This window comes from Equus przewalskii, chromosome X (genome assembly GCF_037783145.1).
Source record: "Equus przewalskii isolate Varuska chromosome X, EquPr2, whole genome shotgun sequence".
Lineage (NCBI taxonomy): Eukaryota > Metazoa > Chordata > Mammalia > Perissodactyla > Equidae > Equus > Equus przewalskii.
Genome location: NC_091863.1, coordinates 121,208,963 through 121,228,008, shown reverse-complemented (window position 1 = coordinate 121,228,008; position 19,046 = coordinate 121,208,963). Strand labels below are relative to the sequence as shown.

The window sequence follows — 19,046 nt, the reverse complement described above, 5'->3', positions numbered from 1 at the left end:
TATCTGCTCCTCCAGGAGATTTTCCCCAACTCCCCAGACGCAGCCAGTGTTTCTGTCAAGACATAGCTGCTGGCAAATGGAAGCACAGGAGTTTTGGTGTGTTTGCTCACTGCCCCAGTGAATAAACATTCTCTGAATGTCTCCTCAGTGCCAAGCACGCCACTGAGGCTGCAGACAGAGCAGTGAGTGGACCATCTTGACTCTGCCCTCAAACAGCCCACAATCTGGAGGAGAAACCAGATTCATCAAAACCGACCACACAGTGTGATGAGTCAGAACAAGAAGACTTGGGAGCACTGTGGGAGCCTAGAGGGGGGGTTATTGACTGCCTAGTATGGGAGTGGGTGCAGTCAAGGAGGCCTTCTCGGAGAAGGTGGCACCTGAGCTGAGTCCTGAAGGATCAATATGGCTTACTCAGGTAGCGAAACACAGCAGAGGGTATTGCAGGTAGAGTGAGTCCTGGATAAGGGGAAAAGGGAAGTATGTGGAAAAGAGGGGTTGAGGGAGGAAGGGAATGAATGTGAACAGGAGAGTTGAGCAATAACCAGAAGGAGTTCAAAGAAATTTATTAACTTGTAAGTGTCTCTACTGCAAATATCAACTTGAAGAGTCTCCCACCCACCACCAACCTCAAAGCCTCTTCAGAAATGCTCTGCTTAGAGGGGTGATGGTCAGAGCTCCCAGCCATCACCTTCTCCAGGTGGCAACGTCTGCTGACCAACTACCACTTACCTTGCTCTTCTGCGCCCTGGAATAGACCAGAAGCCAGAAGCATCATCATCTCCCTGGTCCAGAGAAGACTGCAGAAAGACAGATGAAGCAACAGAGCAGGCCTCGGAGTGCCTGACAGAGGGAGGTAGCCCTAAGTGACACTCTTCTACCTTCCCCCTCCACATCCTTTGCCTGCCTTGGGAGACAGACACTGGGAACCTGTGCTAAATGTCTACAGCCAATGCTTGAACCACATACACGAGCAGGGAAGTGGGACATTCGGAACACATGCTAGATAAGCAAGGGCCAGGACGAAGTAAGTGCAAAGAAGCCCAGAGAGAGGGGAATGTTGCAGCAGAGTGTACATTGTCCTGCAGAAGGGCTTCTTCAGAGTATGTCATTGGCTAGGCTCCCAGGCCCACGACAGACTCCTGAAGACAGGTCAGCTGTTCCACTCTTCCTTCCTCAGACTTGGACAAGCTGAAACTCCTGGAAGCTGAGCCAACACAGTCTGCACTGTGCACAAGCTTGGCTATTAGCTGGACTTGGAGGAGGGCTTCTGGATGCTTGAGCCAAAAGTCTGGGGACAGAGAGGCTTTGGGGGGACTTCAAGGGGACATAAGTGTAATGTGTATAAATGTGGAGACCTACACAGCTCTTCTAACTCCTAGGGTCAAGGCCAAGCCTGGAGAGGCAGTTGGGCCCAAGCCTTTATGGCTTCTCGGCAGCAGCTGGCTCAGGGCTGTTTATTCCATCTGACAGATAATCGTCCTCGTTGTTCTGCTTCACCTTGATTTCCAGAACCGTGATGCGCTGCTTGAGCTTCTGCTGGGCCCCTGTGTACTCAGCCAGCAGGCGGCCAAAGCGAGTGTACAAGGTCTCCATGTTGGTCTCCAGCTGTTCTAGCTTCTCCTGCACGTCCACCTCCATGCTGGCTGCCACCTCATTCTCATCCAGCAGTCCCTCCTTCATCAAGATCTCCCGGCCCCTCTCCTCCAAGACCTTCTTGGCATCAGGGTACTCAGTCACAGCTTCCATAAGATCATCCTTAGACAAGCAAAAGAGATCTGAGTAACCAAGACTGCGGATATTGGCTGTGCGTCGATTGCCCATTTTGCTGCCCTTAATGTTAAGGATACTGATCTCTCCAAAGCAACTCCCAGCTGACAGCAGGGCATACTGAGTGACACCATCATCAGCCACCACTGCCAACTTGCCCTCCTTGATTATGTACATCTCCTTGCCAATATCTCCCTTGCGGCAAATGTAATCCCCAGGGCTGAAGACCTGAGGACGGAGCTTCAACACTAGCTCCACCAGCAGGCCAGCCTCACAATCCTGGAAGATGCGCACTTTCTTGAGTGTGGACAAGTGGACATTAATGGCTATCTCAGCTCTCAGCTTGGCTGGCAGGTTCTTGAGAACTTCCCGCTCATCCACACTCTTTTTATTGGTCCACAGGTAGTCAAACCACCTAATGACCTTGGCTTCCATCTCCTTGCTGACCTTGCGGAACTGCATGTAATGTTTGACAGCATCGATCTTGGCCTGGAATTCAGCCCGGGTGGCATTCATGTTGGAGATCATGGAGCCCACATTTCCAACGATGGTGGCAAAGATGAGGACACCGATCAGGAAGTCAAAGATGACAAATAAGTACTCCTCATCCTTTACAGGGGGTGGTGTCTCCCCAATGGTGGTGAGGGTCAGTGTAGACCAGTAAAGGCAGTAGATGTATTCCCTAGCCAGGTAGCCATACTCAGGGTCAGTAATGTTGGGATAAACCCAGGTGTCGACCCCAAAGCCAATGGACTTGGAGATGGCGTAGTAGATGCAGGCATTCCAGTGGATGATGACCAAGATGTAGAGAACTAGGTTGCTGATGCGGAAGATATTGGGATAGCTGGTGCGGGTCTCAGTGCGGTCAAAGAATTCAAACATGCGGGCAAAGTGTAGCAGCCGATTGAAGCGCAGCTCAGGGCTGTGGATGCCCACAGCAAAATAGATCAGGTCCGTGGGGATGATAGAAGCCACATCCAGCTTGAACTGCAGGGTGTGGATGTAGCTGTCCCGCAACTTCTTGGTATCTTTGACCAGCAGCCCCTGCTCCAGAAAACCTAGTAGAGATGCAAGCCAGCATATCATCTCTGCCCCCAGGCCTGTCCCTCCCGGTAAGCTAATACTCAGCAAGGGACAAACTGCTCACTCAACTGTTCTTCCCAAGGAGGGGTGTAGGAAACTCATGTAGCTAGTCTGACTGGAAGGACCCTAAGAGATCATCCCCAGGTCTCAACCTCACTAAGCATATGGGGACCACGAGGTTCAAAGAGGAGCAGGCAACAAACTGAACCCAAGCCAGGCTGTTGAGTCTAACACAGTGTTGAGAAGGCTTCCTGAAAATTTGAACTCAGGCCTTTGGACATATGAGTCACGCTCCTGCCTGTGTATCCCAGTTACTCACTTACCGGTACGCAATCGGATAAAGAGGTCTGCAATGTAGACCACATCTGAGAAGTAGTCCAGCACCAGCCACACTAGGTAGTAGCCTTTCTGTAGGTCACTGAAGCAGGCTCTGCAAGAAGACAGGGCTGGGCTTCACCTTCAAAGTCAGCCAAGGCCCCCTGGAGACCCCAAACTGAATGCCCACTTTGTGTGGTGCCTGGGATGGCTACCAGGGGCACTGATGAGTCACAGTCAGCCTGGTGCCAGGGAGACGCTTATTGACAAGCAACTTCACTGCAGCTCTTATTATTACATAGAAATCACTGCATAGACATCGCCACTGACCAATTGTCTGTCTCATTTGCCGTACTGTGAGCTCCAACAAGACAGAGACCAACTCTTAATCATTACTGCATGTCCCATGTCCTAGTCCAGAGCATCAGGATTTGAGTGCTCAACAGGTGTGAGTTGAATGAAAAATGACTCTTTGGAAGAACGAACTACAATACACAGCTGAATAGCCTCCATGCTCATCTCTTCAACATGTGCCTATTGAGAATCTAACACGGAGCACTGGCCAATACAAGTGAAAGAGAGGGCAGAGCTGGGCCAAGGCTAGAGGCAGCGAGAATGGAGAGAGGTTGGAGGCTGCAGGACAGCTTTAGGAGGAATTGACAAAACTTGGTGACTGAATGAGTAGCGGCCTAGGGAGATGGCAGAGTAGGGGACAGAAGCCAGGAATGACGACCTAGTGAGTGTACTAATCAAAGAGAGGAGCAGTTAATACTGACTACTTGGTCACGTTTAGGATGAAACCCCAGCTCCCTCTCCTGGCACACAAAGCCTGCATAACTGGCCTGTCTACGTTCCTGCTGCTTCACTCATAGGCCTCCAGCCACAACAGGCCATCCTGAGACAGGGTCTTTGCGCGTCTTGTTCCTTCTTCCTGGAATGTTCCCTCCACCAACCTCAGGCATCTAAATAGCTGATTTCCTCTCGCTGCTCAGGTCTCAGGTAAGGTATCCCTCCTCAGAGAGATCTACCTTGACTGCTCTTTCTCTCGTAGTTCCCTGCCTCCAGGCCCTGGAATCATCTTGGACATTTGTTTTGTTCAGGTTTACTGTCAAGCACTGAGCACAGAGCTTAGCACCCAATAGATGGTTAGTCAAATCCTTCCTGAATGAATGACTGAGATGGGGAATGGGACAGGGTGGGAAATGCTGTCAGGGAAAGCTACACGTAGAAGGTGGCTTTGGAACTGAGACTGCAAGAAGAATCTCCATAGGTTGAAAATAGGGAAAGAGAATTTTCTCTTGAGGAAACAGTGTGTTACGATCCGCGAGTAGTGAATCCTGGGGTCAGGGTGTATCCAGAAGTTGGAGCTAGAGAGAAGGCCAGGTACAGAGGGCCTTGAAGGCTGCACTGAGGACTTGAATGGGGGGGCCGTTGAAGGACTTGTGAGGAGGGAGCGACATAATCAAATCCCACCTTCTACCAACCATGCTAGTTACAAGTGTGGAGGATGCATTGGAGGGGACAAGAGTGCCTGCAAGGAATAGGTGCAGGGCTGTTGTAGTTCCAGGGAAAGAAAAGGGTGGCCTCATCTAGGACAGGATTGGTGTAGATTGAGAAGTAAGAACAGATTACAGACACCAGGAAAACCACAGACATGAAGCTTTGGCAGCATGATAAATTGGGGTGGGGTAGTTGGGGGTTAATAGGGCAGAGGGAGGTGTCATTGGCCAGCAGAAAATACAGAAAAAAGTCTAGATTGGCACGAGGTCTGTGTCCACAGCTGGCACTGTTGTGCTCTCGATCCCAGGGCCTGTGGAGTGGGCTGCTTTGGCATCCCCTCCCGGACCCCCTCCCCCACTCACCTGGCCACAAGCAGGCACCAGTTGTAGAGGACAGGCATGGCAATGACAAATAGCCAGCGGTAGTACCAGTCCCCAGCTGGGTCCAAGACAAATAGCTCAAATTTCTTCCTGAGGAGAAAGATAGAGACCAGGCTCAGGGACCAGGTCCGCAGTGTGGCAGCACCCCAGCTCCCAGAGGCCAAGGGTCCCTGAAAAAACAATGCCTAAGGGGATGTGTGGATTGGCTTAGGGTCCCATTTTCAGGGAGCTGCAACCTGGTACTGGGCATCTGAATAGAGCTCAGATGGGTAAGAGACCCCTCTTCCTATCTTGACCCCACATAGGCCGATTAGCTCCCATCCCCTCTGGAGGCTTCTTGCCCAGAGGGCATGGCAAAGGACAGTGCTTTCACTGGGAGGGGCCTCAGGGCCTGGGGAGAGATTTCCACAGGTTGGTAATGAGGGTTCAGGGCCTGTTCCCATATCCGTCCCAGGAAGAGAGAGGCACTCTAAACAAGCGAGCGCAGTGTGCTTCCTGCCCACCCTACTTTCCCTGTTTGGTCCCTAGCCTCCAGCCCCCGAATCACTTTCCCAGATGCTATGTCCTGCCTTGGCAAGAGCTCTTTTCCTCTACTGGCCAGAGGTGGGGAATGTCAGCTTGGCCAGACATCCGCAGTTGCCTATTCATTCTTCGAAGAATGGACCCTCCAGCTCTGCCTTCTCTGCTCTTACTTCCTCTTGCTCAGTTGTCCCCGGGCCTTCCCCACCAGCCAGCCTCCAGCACGGCCTCTTCGAAGACCCAGCTCTGTGCCAACATGGATGCTGGCATGGGCCTACCCTCAACAGCACTCCCTAACTGCACTCTCTTCTGCATTTATTGCCTGCTGGACCTGGGCCTGGGGCTGGCACATCAGCAAGAGGACATCTCATAAAGGCAGCTAAGGTGAGAAAAACCACCAGGGGGTCCCATGGTAAGTGAGCCACTAGCTGTTGGAAAGGCTGAGGGTGGGCATGATGGAAACGTTCTAGAGTTAAAACCATAGCAGTTCTCCCCTGCCCACCCTTTTCCCTGCTTCATGTAGATCTTGGTCTGCCCCTGGGTGTGGCCTAAGAAACCCCACTGAGCCCCCCGATTGCATGCTTGGGAGCCCTTGGAGCCCCACAGGCTGGATAGCTATACTTGGTGCCCTTGCCCCCGCCGTCCTTGTTGCCTTTGCCATCCCCTTGCTGTGTTGTCACGGTCTGGAGCTCAGGCCCACGGAAACGCTCAAGGAACGAGTCAGGTCTGGGTTCCTCCTCGCGGAAATTCTTGTTGGCCCACTCTCTGATGACTCCCACCAGGTGGGCGATCCTAGAGGTGAGAAAGGGAGCATGAGCCAGAGAAGAGAACTGCGCCTGAGAGCTCACTGTCTGAGGAGGGAGATGGGAGACAGAGAGGGAATCCTGGAAGCAGGCCAGGCCAAGATGTCCCCCCTGCTAAGAGCTGGGATAGGGACCAGTGCTGAGGCAGCGGGTTGGGGCTCAGGCGTGCCTCTAAACACAGCCTGAGGGGAAGGGGTTGCGCTGGGAAGACTTCCTGTAGGAGGTGCCATCTCAGTTGATTGTGAAGAACAAACAGGAGGTCTCCAAGGCAAGGTGGAGGTTGTGCTAAGGGAGGACAGGCCAGGAGAAAAGTTAGCCCAGGCTTCCTGATTTTCCAATGGAGCCTACAACTCTGGACTGGAGACCTCAGGGCCCTCTGCCTAGGTACCTCTGCTGGGAAGGACCCCTCCCCCCAATGCTGAGACAGACAAGTCAGAAGGGAAGCCTCCACAGGCCCTCTGACCTTGCTCACAGGAGCCTCCTTAAGAGGAAAGAGTTGGACAGCACTGACAGTGCTTCCCAGGGGACTTGGTGGAAAGGCCCAGTGAGACCAGGAGGAGGAGAGCCATGGTAGCCACTCTGACAGGCCCCATGAGTGGGAGGGGTAGTAGCAGGGTAGTAGTGGAACCCACCTGCGGAAGCCACCTCTCCCCCGCTGGGGGGCATCCATCTCGGCCAGCCTCTGCAGTTCTGAGGAAGTGTCATCATCAGCTGCAGACTGTGGCCTGCAGAGGGAGGGGCAGAGTTGACTAAGGATTCTCTGGGCATACTTTTTCTCTTATCAGCACTCTCACCTCCTGGGAGAGGCCTGGAAATCCCACGGTCCCTTTAGAGGGTGTCCTTGAGCCGAAGATTATTTGCTCTGTGACAATGAGGCAGAGCTGGGAGGAAGTAGCAACCTCCAGGCCATTTCTGAAATGACCCAGCCTCAGCAGATTCACCTATTGCTGGTCCTGCGGTCATCTTTGCCATTGGCCTTGATGGTAGGAGGTGCATGATGGTTGTGGTTATTGGCTGGGGAGCTCTTCACACCATTGGATTTTTCTGTCATCCTCCATGTACGACCAGGATCCTCACCTGCCAGGGAGAAGACCAAGAGGAAGGTCACAGAGGACCCTGGCACCCATATAAGGCAGGAGAGCTGCAGGTGAGCAGTGAGAACAGAACCAGGGCCCACCTGGCAAACTCCAGCACCCCTGGCTACTGCTATGGCAGTGCAGGGCAGGGGGACCCAACATTGTCTAAGTGCCAGGCTCCAAGCACCAAGAAAATGATGGTGCTGTCCCCACCTGATAAGAAATTTAAAAGGCAAACAGTGCTAAATTGCAAGATGTGTTTCTTTTTCTTTTACCCCAGTGAAGTTTTTGACATATGAACTACCAAAGCTAAAACAAAACAAAACAAACAAAAAACTGTTTAAGCCATCTTCTGGTGCCCTTGCTTTGCAGATGTTTGGCACATGTTTAGGCTGTTGAGCTCCGACAAACCAGCCACCGTCCTCAAACTCCTGCCCCGTGGGAGGAGATGTATCTCCTTGGCAGAAAGCAGCTGCCGCCCACATCCCCAGCTCTCTGATTCTCCTTACCTGAGACCACCTCAGAGCTCATGCTCTGCAGATGGGAGTCTCATGTCTCATTGACTTCTTCAAACATGGGCACTACCTCTGGGGTTCCTTCCTTTCAGCTCCAATCACATTATCTTCAGCACACCCCAAATAATGTCACTTAAGCTGAGGAACAAAGAGTAGCCTCGTGGATGGGCTAGGGAGTGAGGAGGAGAGAAGGGAGAGCTCCCACGGGCTCCACAGGCACTGGTCCAAGTCAGGACTCTCCTCTAGGCTATGGGGAGCCTTGGAAGGGCTGAACAGGAGCATGACAAAGACAGCATTATATTCTAGAAAGATCCCTCTGGCTGCTAGGTCGGCACTGGATTAGAGGGGGAGCAAGAGTGGCAGCATGGTGGTAGGGAGAAAGCTGGAGAAGACAGTGCCTATGGAGCCCAAGTCAAGTGTGCACAGTGGAGAACCGTTTAGGAGGGAGGATGGACAGGACCTGGAGATGGATGGGTGTGGGGAGTGAGGGAAAGCATGTGGAGTGGATCGCACAAGAAGAGGATACAGAGTGAGGGTTCAAGGCAGAGCCCTGGAGAACTGCAACATTTGAAAGTTGAGTAGGGGAAGAGGTGTCCACAAAGTAGACTGAGAAGGAGCAGCCTGAGGGAAAAATCCAGAAGAGAGACAGGAGATTGTGTTCCACAGTGTCTCTTGCAATGGGGTCAGGGAGGCTGGGGCAATTCTTCCTTGCTGAGGCTGGTTAGAACACTCTACAAGATTTGGTCAGAAATGGTCAGCACACCCTCCACATTTCCTGTGGCACCCCTCCCTCCAGCTTGTTCCAGCTTCTTAAGCTGTCACCATGGCGATGGCAGGCACGTCAAGCTCTGTGGTGAGTGGTAATAACAAGCAGCCTCAGAGCTGCTCGTTTGGCGCTCTCTGTGGGACTACAGTGCCAGGATGCTAATGAGGGCACCTGAGGGAGAGGAACCAGCATCCTCGAGTCTCTGCTTAGACCCTAGAGGCAGCAGACCATGGAGATAGAAAGTTCTAGGCAAAGCAAACAAAGTTGGGGCCACTCGCACTGATCAGTTTCAGCGCTGGCCTCCTGGAAGCCTGGAAATTAGGAGGGACTGTAACACAGCCCAGAGTGAGCCTCAGTAGAGCAGTGTTCAGTGAATGAATCACAGGGATAGAGGAGGGGCAGTAAAGACTATCCATTGCAGGGATGGAGGGGACGCTGGTGCGGGGTGGCTGGACCCAGAGTGGAGATGGGCTGTGCTTAAAGGAATAGGGTGGAGGAGCCAAGGCCAGCCCACAGAGGCTGCAAACACCAGGCAGAGGACTTGGAACAGCCTGTCACTGATAGAGAGCCAGTGCAGGCCCTGCCTGCCACCCTTTGGACCCCTCCTCTCCTTACTGATCATCCCCAATAGCACGCAAGAGGGACAGCTCTGGGAGCACATGACAACATTTATGCCTTCTCTAAGGTTCCGGCACCAAGACGGATTCCTCTCCCATGATCCTTGCTCTTTCTCTGCCAAGAATAGGCCCCTCCCTCAGTCTGGCTGCCCAGCGGTGGGGTAGCTGCTCTGCAACACACACTCACCTTCATTAGAACCACCTCCTCAGGTCACTTGCCATGGAACAAGGGCAGGCAGCTATCTCCTGCCCTGGCAGGTAGCTAGGTCAGTGACCCTCATCTGCACACTCTCTCTGAGAAACTTCATCTAGTCCCAAGGCTTCAGTTGCCATCATGTCCAAAATCAAGACCCCAACCCAGGTGTCTTTCCCAAGCTTCCCACCCATATCTCCAGCTGCCTGCTGGTCATCTTCTCCTTTGAGGCACCTCAAACTCAACATAGCTAAAACCGAACTTGACACTTTTACCTACAAATCAGCTCCTCCAATTTACCCACTTCATAGAGGGGCCTCGCTCTACCCAGTTACCCAAGCCAGAAACCTGGATGTCAACCATAAGTCCTTGTTTCCTTTAATCATCACATCCAAGCAGCCTCTGTCCTCAGTCAACTGTCCCCCAAAAGTGTCAAAGATGTTTCCATCCACTGCACTCTATCCCCAAGGCCCTGGCCTGGTCACGAGCCTTCACTGTCACTCTCCAGGCCTGCTGTAGCAGACTCAACTGGCCCAGCACTTATTGGAGTCTGGACTGGAGGGGAAACATGGACATCATCAGGATTTGGTGGGAGTTAAAGCTCTCAGAGGGAAAGAGCACCCCCCATAGCATGAGAGCAGAGAAGGAGGCTGAGGGGAGAGTTCTGGGGAGCTGCAAAGGTGACAGATGGCCCAAGGAGCTAACCAAGTAGAGGAGATTGAAGAGGACAGGCCGCAGGGAAGGGAGAGTCTCAGGAAGGGAGGAGTCTGCAGGGCTGATGTCCTGCCCCCATATCAGTAAGATCAGGGCTGCCTGTAGAGCCTGAGCCTTCTTCCCTCTGAGATGAGAGCTGGAGGGGCCTTGCACCAAAAAAATAGGGGCTTCGCTGGCTAGCTTATCAAGAGCAGCCTTAGGGAGTGATGGCAAAAGAGGGCATGTTTTGCAAGGTTTTGGAGTGAGTAGTAGGAGGCAAGGAACAAGAGATAGAGAATGTAGCTAACTCTTTCTAGAAGCTGGACTGAGAAAGAAAGGAAAGAGATAGAATGGGAACTGGAGAATGTGGGATTGCAAAAGATTCTCTGTGGTGCTATTGTTACTTTACAGAAAGGAGATAATAAAACAAGTGTAAAGGTTTTGAGGAAGGATTCAACAGATAATAAAAGTATCTGTGCTTGTGACCAACTCCAGTTAAGACTGGAGGTCATGAAAGATGGATATAATGGGTGGGTCTATGTACCAGAGGAGGTGAGGGAAGAATTATCAAGAACATGGTGGGAGAGTGGTTTTGATGAAAGGGCCAGGAAGAGAAAAGGTGCTAGACATTTTAGATGGGTGTAAGGGAACAGTGAGAGACTCTTGAAGGGGCTCACTCAGGCAAAACTCCAGCATTCTCAGTGAAATGAGAGAGGGTTTCATCTTCAGAGGCGTCAGGCAGCAGTAGATGCAGAAGTTGGAGGAGATCAGACAGTTTGCAGTAGCTGCTTCAGGGAAGCCCAAGGGAAACCAAACAAGTGTGAGGGAAGGACCAGGCTGGGTGAGGAAGACAGCAGACGATGTTGTTGGCAAGGAGCAGAGAGATGAGCAGGGGTCCTAGATGGAGAGTGGGATCCTTAAGGAGGGAGACTTTCAAACCAAGAGTAAGGTGCAATGATTCAGTAAAAATCCCAACATCGATCATGGTGTATTTTGGGGCCTCTTTTCTCCTCATTCACAAATTCAACAACCAGCCCAAGACTTTTATAGAAAAACCAGCCTGGTCCAAGTAGTCTCTTCGATCTAGTCGAAAGCATTCTGAGGATAATTCCTTTAGAGATGCTAAGACCAGGGACAGAAGGGACAAGTTAGCCATACAGCCAAGACTAGAAGCCAGGGCTACTAACTTCCAGGAGCTGCCCAGTGCTCTTTTATTCACGCATCTATTCATGCATATTCCCAAGGCACTTGTGCACCAGGTCTGTGCTAAGTGCTGAGGTTAGAGAGATGAGTCTGGCAGAGTCTCTGACCTCAGTGTCGCTCCCAGAATAAAAGAGAAGACAGCAAGAAACACAATTTATCCCCAGAGTTACTTCTCTGTCCATATCTATTGTTTCTCACCAGCATTTGACACAGCTTATCCACTCTCTCCTTCTTGAAATAATGAGTTCCACTCTTCTGATTCTCCACCTGCCTCAATGGTCACTTCCTCTTAGTGTCCTCTGAAGAAGCCTCCTCCTATTTTCTAATTCTAAAGTTTGGAGAGTCCTGAACTCAGTCCTTGGATATATTCCTTCTCTTTTCTCTCTTCCTCATTTCCTCATCCAATCTTGTGGCTTTAAACACATCTGTATGCTGATGACTTGCAAATTTATAACATCACCCTATCCTCTCCCCTGAACTCCAGTTTGCCTCCTTGATGTTACCACTTGGATGTTGAATAGGCATCTCAGGCTGAATATATCCAAAACTGAGCTCTTGATCTTGCCCCCCAAACCTTATCCTCCCATGCTTGTCTGCATCTCAATAAAGGCAATGTCATTCTCTCAGTTATTCAAGTCAAAAACCTCAAAGTCTACCTTGACTCTTCTCTTTCTTTCATACCCCCACACTCTACATATACAAGTCATGTGGACTCTACCTTCAAAACATAACCTGTATCCATCCAATCACTTCTCACTATCTCCACCATTAACACCTTAGTGTAAGCTACTATCTTTTCTCAGTGCCTGTCACATGGTAGATGCTCAATAAGTAAGTTATGAATGAATAGTCAATAAACGGTACCTGCACTTTTTTCAGTCCATTACTCCCTCTCTTTCTACTTCCACTACTCAGCTTGGGCCCGCACTATATAAATTAGTTGATTTTAAATGAATATGTGACATTTCTGCTTCTGGACAAGACGGAGTAACAGGGACTGGATATACCTTCCAGAATGAAACAACTGAACTTCAACAAACTGTATGAAATAATAATTTTCAAGACATTAGACATTAGGCAACACTTGGCAGTGATCCCAAGAGAGACAGGAAACAAATGAGATGATCCTTAAAATTGCTTCAGATTACTCTCTTGTAAGAGTTTCCAGGCCATGGCACAAAGAGGGGAAACCCAGGTGGAACCTGAAAGATTCCCTGGGTTCAGAAGACAGAGAAGAGAATCCAAGAAGACCAAGGCAGCTAGAGTTTGCAGAACAGAGTACTGGAGAAGAGAGAGGTTCCCAGAGAGAGAACTCTGGAGATCTGCAGAGAGTCCCTCTCAAGTACCCAGCTGAGCATTTATCAGCATACACCTATGAGGAAGCTATCCATGCCTGGGGAAAAAACCATCCCTAAAAATTAAAGGTTACAGCTCCCAACTCTAACACAGGGCTTGGAATGTTGCTTGATGCCACCAACTAGACTGGAAAATCTAATGATTTATGGGGTACGGTGTACTGTACCCAGAAGGGCCTTGCCACTGTAGCGGGGAATAATTAGTTCTTAACTTGAACAATGTTCCGGTCCTACTGAAAAAATCTGAAAAGCAAGACTCAAAAGGATCAAATTCTTCCCAAGTAACTTAACTTCAACCTAGAACAAGCCTCAAAAATATTTTTACATATAAAAAAAGTATCCAACATTCAACAAGGTAAAACTCACAATGTGTGACATCCACTCAAAAATTACCAGGCATACAAATGATTTCTTCACAATGAAGAGGAAACAATCTATCAATTAAAATTAACCCAGAACTGGGGCTGGCCCTGTGGCCAAGTGGTTAAGTTCTCGCGCTCCACTGCAGGCGGCCCAGTGTTTCCTTGGTTCGAATCCTGGGTGCGGACATGGCACTGCTCATCAAACCACTCTGAGGCAGCGTCCCACATGCCACAACTAGAAGGACCCACAACTAGAAGATACAACTATGTACTGGGGGGCTTTGGGGAGAAAAAGGAAAAATAAAATCTTAAAAAAAAACCTACTTTAAAAAAAAAATTAACCCAGAACTGACACAAATGTAAAATAACCAGACAAAGAGATTAAAACAGTTAATATAAATGTATTCCATAGTTCAAAAAGTTAAGTAAGGGTATGGAATATATGAAAATACTTGAATCAAATTTCTAAAGATAAAAACGACAAATTGTGAGATCAAAAGTACATTAGATGGGGGGGAGGGGGCTGGCCCAGTGACACAGCAGTTGGGTTCGCATGTTCCACTTTGGAAGCCCAGGGTTCACCGGTTTGGATCCCGGGTGTGGAGCTAGCACTGCTTATCAAGCCATGCTGTGACAGGCATCCCACATATAAAGTGGAGGAAGATGGGCATGGATGTTAGCTCAGGGCCAGTCTTCCTCAGCAAAAAGAGGAGGATTGGCAGTAGTTAGCTCAGGGCTAATCTTCCTCAAAACAATTTTAAAAAATTAAAAATGATTAAAAAAAAAGTACTTTAGATGAAATTAACAGCAGATAAGATATTTCAGAAGAAGAGATTAGTGAACTTGAAGACAACACAATAAAACTATCCAAAATGAAGCACAGAGGAAAAAAGAATCAGAAAAAGAAAGAGCAAGCTGTGGGACAACTTCAAGTGGCTTAATATGGGTGTAGTTGAAGTTCCTAAAGGAGGTGGGAAAGAAAATATATTTGAAGAAATAACAGCCAAAATTTTTCTAAATTTGATAAAAGCTACAAACCCACAGATATAAGAAGCTCAATGACACTCAAACACAAGAAACATGAAGAAAACTACACCAAGGCATATTATGATAAAATTGCCCAAATCCATTCATAACAGGAAAATCTTAAAATTGGTCAGAGAAATGATGCATTATGTACAGCCACAAAAGTAAGGATGGCATCGAATGTCCAGTAAGAGATAAGGATGACAGCAAGCTCTCTCTGCTGAGATTTAGGCTTTCCTTTCACCTTCCAACTGGACCTTATTCTCTGGCTACCCTTGGACAGGCACAGCTCACCTTGTCCCAAATCCCGCTGAATTCATCACCACCATCTGCCCTTAGACAGACATGTGTGACTGACTGAGACTTCAAGCCTTTAGCTTCTGGTCTTCGGGGTGGTTTGGCACTCAAACTTTCCCTGCATAGCATGCCCAGGCTAATTCTCCCTGCTCATGGCTTGCTGCCAAGCCCCCAAAGTCCTGGGGTCAAGCCTGAGTCCAGACAATACTACCCTTCTTGCCAGACCCCCTGCACTAGAGTGTGTACCACCTGAGGGCAGGCATCAGTGTCTGCATGGTTATGCACTGCATCCTCACACAGCACTGAGGTTGACTCCTGGAAAGCACTCCATACATATTGGTGGAAGGAAGGGAAGGAAGGAGGAAGGGAAGAAGACATAAAGGCTAGACCTTGGTGCAGTTCTAGGGAATCTCAGAAGATAGAGCTCAGAGGAGGGAACTGTTAGTAGGGTAGACTAGCTCTAGTGGGCCTTCCCAGGGGGCTCATGAAACCCTCCAGGAGACCAAGTATCCTGGATGCTTTTATAGTCCAGGCCATCCTGGCCTCAGATTCAAGTTAACACCAGCCAAAGTTTTTCCACTGTGATTAGGAAGGAAGCTCATCCATGACTGACAGCCTAGAGAGGCAGGCTCCAAGTCTCAGCCAGAAACTAGTGCCTCAGATAATTAATTCTGACCACTGCAGTGGAAAAAGTCCCAGGCGGCAGGCAGACAACCGTGCCAAGGGGAGGGTTCCTGCACATCATCGGTGGGCCGGGCAGTAGGGCAGGCAGGAAGGAAAGCAAGGAGACGGGCAGGCAAGTAGGCAGATAGCAACAAGGAGAGACAAGAGGAAGCTAGGACATGGGGAATGCAAGGCAGCTTCTCATTCATTGAGAGCTACGATGAGCTAAGCACTTGAGCTAAGTTAACTCATTTAATCCTCACAACAACCTGACAAGGTTGATACTATTATTATCCCCATTGCACAGATTCACACCTAAGCAATCTGGCTCCAGAAGCACACTCAGCCACAGGGCCAGCCTGGAAGGTGAACAGAGCCAGAGACTGGGCATGAGCACTGAGAGGAGTGTGAGGGCAGACTGCACCAGGCTCAGCAGGCTCTTGGGGCTGACTTTTGAGTGTGGAGCTGAAGCTACAGTGACCCCTCGTATCCCAGGCCTGGGGGACAGTTGGAGGGGGCCTAGCTATGGCGGGATCTGAAGGTAGACAGCCCCAAGCTGGAGATGGAGAGAGTCCCTGGCACTCACTATGTAGGCAGTGGGCCCTTGATGCTGCCAACTTTGGCTGTAATCAGCCACCCTGAGGTCAGGCTCCAGCCTAGCACTTTCATGAAACAGATGCTTGAGAACTATTTGTTAAACGAATGAAATCTCCGGTGGGACACAAAGGAGGCAGGGCTCTGTCCAAGAGGCCTGGCAGACCAGCATGGTTGGTCACTACTTTGGCAAAGGGCTGGAGCCTCTAACGTGGACACCATTACATCAGCAATTTGCCATGGTTGGGCTACTTTTGCCAAGAGAGGTTTCATTTATTTACCGAAAGATAGGGGTGGGGCAGTATATTTGACATCAACCACATTCAGTCCATACCCCAGGGGAGTCTCCTCTTAGGACAAGCTAGACCCTAGAGATAGTAGTTCATCCCTCAACTCCTGCTGTCCTCACTGAGAAGCCCCTCTTGTACTTCACATCCCCAGGTTCCCATGGGCCATCTCTGTCTCCTGGGGGCAGTCACTGGACCCCTGGACTCATCATGTCCCAAATTGACATTACCTTCTAACCCCAGCCCCAGCTCCTATCTCCCCAATGCCTTATCTTGAGAAAGGCACATTTCTCCCAACATGAGCTCAATCTAGAAACTTAGGAGTCATCCTTGATACCCCTGACTCCATTCCCAAATCCTCTTGGTCCTACTGCTAAAATTTCTCTCCAGTACCTTCTTCTCTGTCCATCCTGACGGCTACTGCCCTGGGCCTGGCCTTAATCCTTGTGGTGGTCTTCTGACTCACTGCTTCTCTGCCTTTAGATCCCCAGCCCTGACTCTTCTCTGCCTTCCACATCACCAGCGTGAGTTCGGTAAGTCCATACCTGGGTCTGTCTGTCACTCTTGCTTCTAAAACCTGTGGACAGATGCCTTCACCCTAGAAATAAACTTTATTAAGGCAGGGACTTTGTTTTGTTTAGTCATTAATCCCCAGAGGCTAGCCCAGAGACAAACACACATACTTGGGAAATGAACGAATGAATGAAGTCCCCGAACTTGCTCTGCACTTTCCCAAATCCACACCTTATTTCCTGTTCACTTTTTCCCACTCTATTTGTATCGTAGACTTACCATGCCCTAACAATGATTTACTTGCTGTCCCCCCATGAGATGGTCACATTCCTGTGAGCAGGGAGCCTTATTCCCCGCTGGCCCCCAGGACTAAGGATGCTGTCAGGTACTTAGGCATTCAAACCCTTTCTGGATCTCACCAGAGCCACCTTTGCAGCCTCATCTTCTGCAGGGCCATCTCATGTGGGAGCCTGGAGGAGTGTAGCCAGGGCTGCTCCTGGCAGTTCTGAGGCTACCACGGTACCTGAGGACCAACTGGGTACACATCCTATCAGCCACAGTCGGGGCTCAACACGAAGCACATGTGCCCTGTCCAAGCACTCAATGACCCCCTCTCTAGAGAAGGCAGCTGCCACCCTGGAGGCCTCCATTTGGCAAGTGTGACTAAGGGCTTTGCCTATGCTCTGCCAACAGCAGGGCCCAGACACTGGCAGGAGGTCTGGAGACTAGGCCTCCCTAACACTAGCTTCCTCCTATGGGTGTAGTCTGACATGGATGAAGCTGACATTTGCTGGTCTAGGCTCAAGTTGAGATGGAGGGCAAGCTCAGCGGCAGGGCCAAAATGGGGAGCCTGTCCCTGCCCCAGGCCTGCTGCCTGGTTCCGGAATCTTGCCTCAGCCAGAAGCTCCAAAGGCTTCACTGCAGATGTATTTGCCCAAATGGCAGAGGGGCTGGCTCCCAAAGTCTGCGCGGCCCGCAGCAGGCACTCTCCCTCAAGGATCTCCTGAGGAGGCCAGGGTGAAGTTTGAAGGGCTGAAAGACTAGGCTGAAATCCCAGCAAGGTTTCTGGGAGAAGTTCCACACAACCCCCTGCACCTGCCTCTGTTACTCCTCATATGCAGAGAGCCGTGGAGCTCCAAGGGGCACACTTCCCGTGCACTGAGGCCAGGATGCCCAGAAATGCTCTGGGCCAGGCAGGTAGTGGAGGCAGGCGCAGGTGATGAGGCCCACAGGCTCCTCCCTCTCTCTTATTGAACCCTTTCTGGCCAGGCAGTCCCTCAGGCTCTTTGCCCCTCTGCTCCAAAACCTACTCCTGCCACCCTCCCTGCCGCCCTCCTAGGAAAGAACAAAGGCTCTGTTGCCTTGGGGTAAGTCCGGTGTGGCACTCAGTGCCTCCACACTCCTAGACCCCCAGGATTTCATTCAGCTGCTTTGACAAGGGATAAAGGTTTCCCACACAGCCACTTTCCCTCAGCTCCCTGGGTAGACCATGTCAAGCCCGGCTCTAGGACTTGCACACCCTCATGGGCTCCAGCCCCAGCCCCAGCCCCAGCCCCATGGAGGCCACTAGCCCATGGCCACAGGAAGGTGTCAGGCCTTGGTCAGTGGCTGCCTCAGCCAAATGTCAGCCCCTTTCCTCACCTATCAAGCGGCTTCAGAGGCAGGGTGTCCCCTGGCCACAGTCAGCATCCGTTGATCCGTCCACGAAGCCACCAAACTGAGATGAGACTTTGGGGGGCTCATCAGCACCCAAAGCCAGCAGAGACTTCCTGGTGATCCTGTCTCCAGGACAGTGGGGTCCCTGAATCCCCACAGAGCTGGCAGCCTCCCAATCAGAGAGCTGCCCCACCTTGCCTGACACCAGCATGGGAGGCTGGCAGTGGCCCAGAGGAGCTCATGCTCACAGCTGAGGCAAGCTTGAGCTCCTGGCCCAGCGCAGGACCTGCCCACTAAAGAAGCTGTCCTGCCTGCCAGTTAGATACCTGACCCTCTCACTGTGGGCCCTGCACACCCCACGCTGTCAGCAGGTGAGGGCTGGATACTGGGCTGCCTGGCTGTGGAAGCTGCTTGTCCGCCCAGACCCAGGAGCCAGCCCCTCCCAAGCTCCCTGAGGAGAACCTCCCTTACACGGAGCATGCATCGCTCAGGGCTTGGTGTCTGGGGACTCAAAGCTGCCAGCTCACCACCCAATGCACCTGCCTCCCAGCCTTGGTGACAGTCCTGGCCAGTCTACCTGGCCAGAGGGCAAGCCAGGGAGAAACTCGGGGAAAAGAAGAGGTACCTGGGGTGGGGCAGGGTTAGGAGAGAATTCATTCCTGCTCCTCCAGGATTCCCTGGGTGTGGCCTCCAAGAGGGGCTGGGGCTAACAAAGAGAAAGGGGTAGGAGTCCTTGGGTGGTGAGTCATTGGCTCCTTTTCAAGAGGCCAGGCTTCAGGCTGCTTTGAGGTACAACAGAGCCCCCTCTGTGCACCCTCACATCTCCCTCCCCACATGCCCACCTTCTTTGGTCTGCCTCC

General features: G+C 51.0%; 1 protein-coding gene across 1 annotated transcript; it reads right to left on the bottom strand.

Annotated features, from left to right (window-relative positions):
* Window positions 1-549: 549 nt before the first annotated feature.
* Window positions 550-8,144, bottom strand: CNGA2 (cyclic nucleotide gated channel subunit alpha 2). The gene is made up of 7 exons (XM_070606653.1): window positions 7,956-8,144; window positions 7,312-7,447; window positions 7,003-7,095; window positions 6,189-6,359; window positions 5,031-5,138; window positions 3,177-3,283; window positions 550-2,828 (listed from the first exon to the last, which is right to left on the bottom strand). Exons 1-7 carry the CDS (start codon window positions 7,975-7,977, stop codon window positions 1,423-1,425), a joined length of 2,043 nt encoding a protein of 680 aa, XP_070462754.1. The 5' UTR covers window positions 7,978-8,144; the 3' UTR covers window positions 550-1,422.
* Between the last annotated feature and the right edge of the window lie 10,902 nt (window positions 8,145-19,046).

What these genes read in the sequence shown, in the direction of transcription:
- CNGA2 (XM_070606653.1), bottom strand. Translation starts at nt 7,977, where the DNA reads ATGAGCTCTGAGGTGGTCTCAG. An exon ending in GAGCTCTGAGGTGGTCTCAG is followed by an intron (nt 7,448 to 7,955) that starts GTAAGGAGAATC and finishes TCTCCCTGGCAG; the next exon opens with GTGAGGATCCTGGTCGTACA. An exon ending in TGGTGCCTGCTTGTGGCCAG is followed by an intron (nt 3,284 to 5,030) that starts GTGAGTGGGGGA and finishes GTCTTCTTGCAG; the next exon opens with AGCCTGCTTCAGTGACCTAC.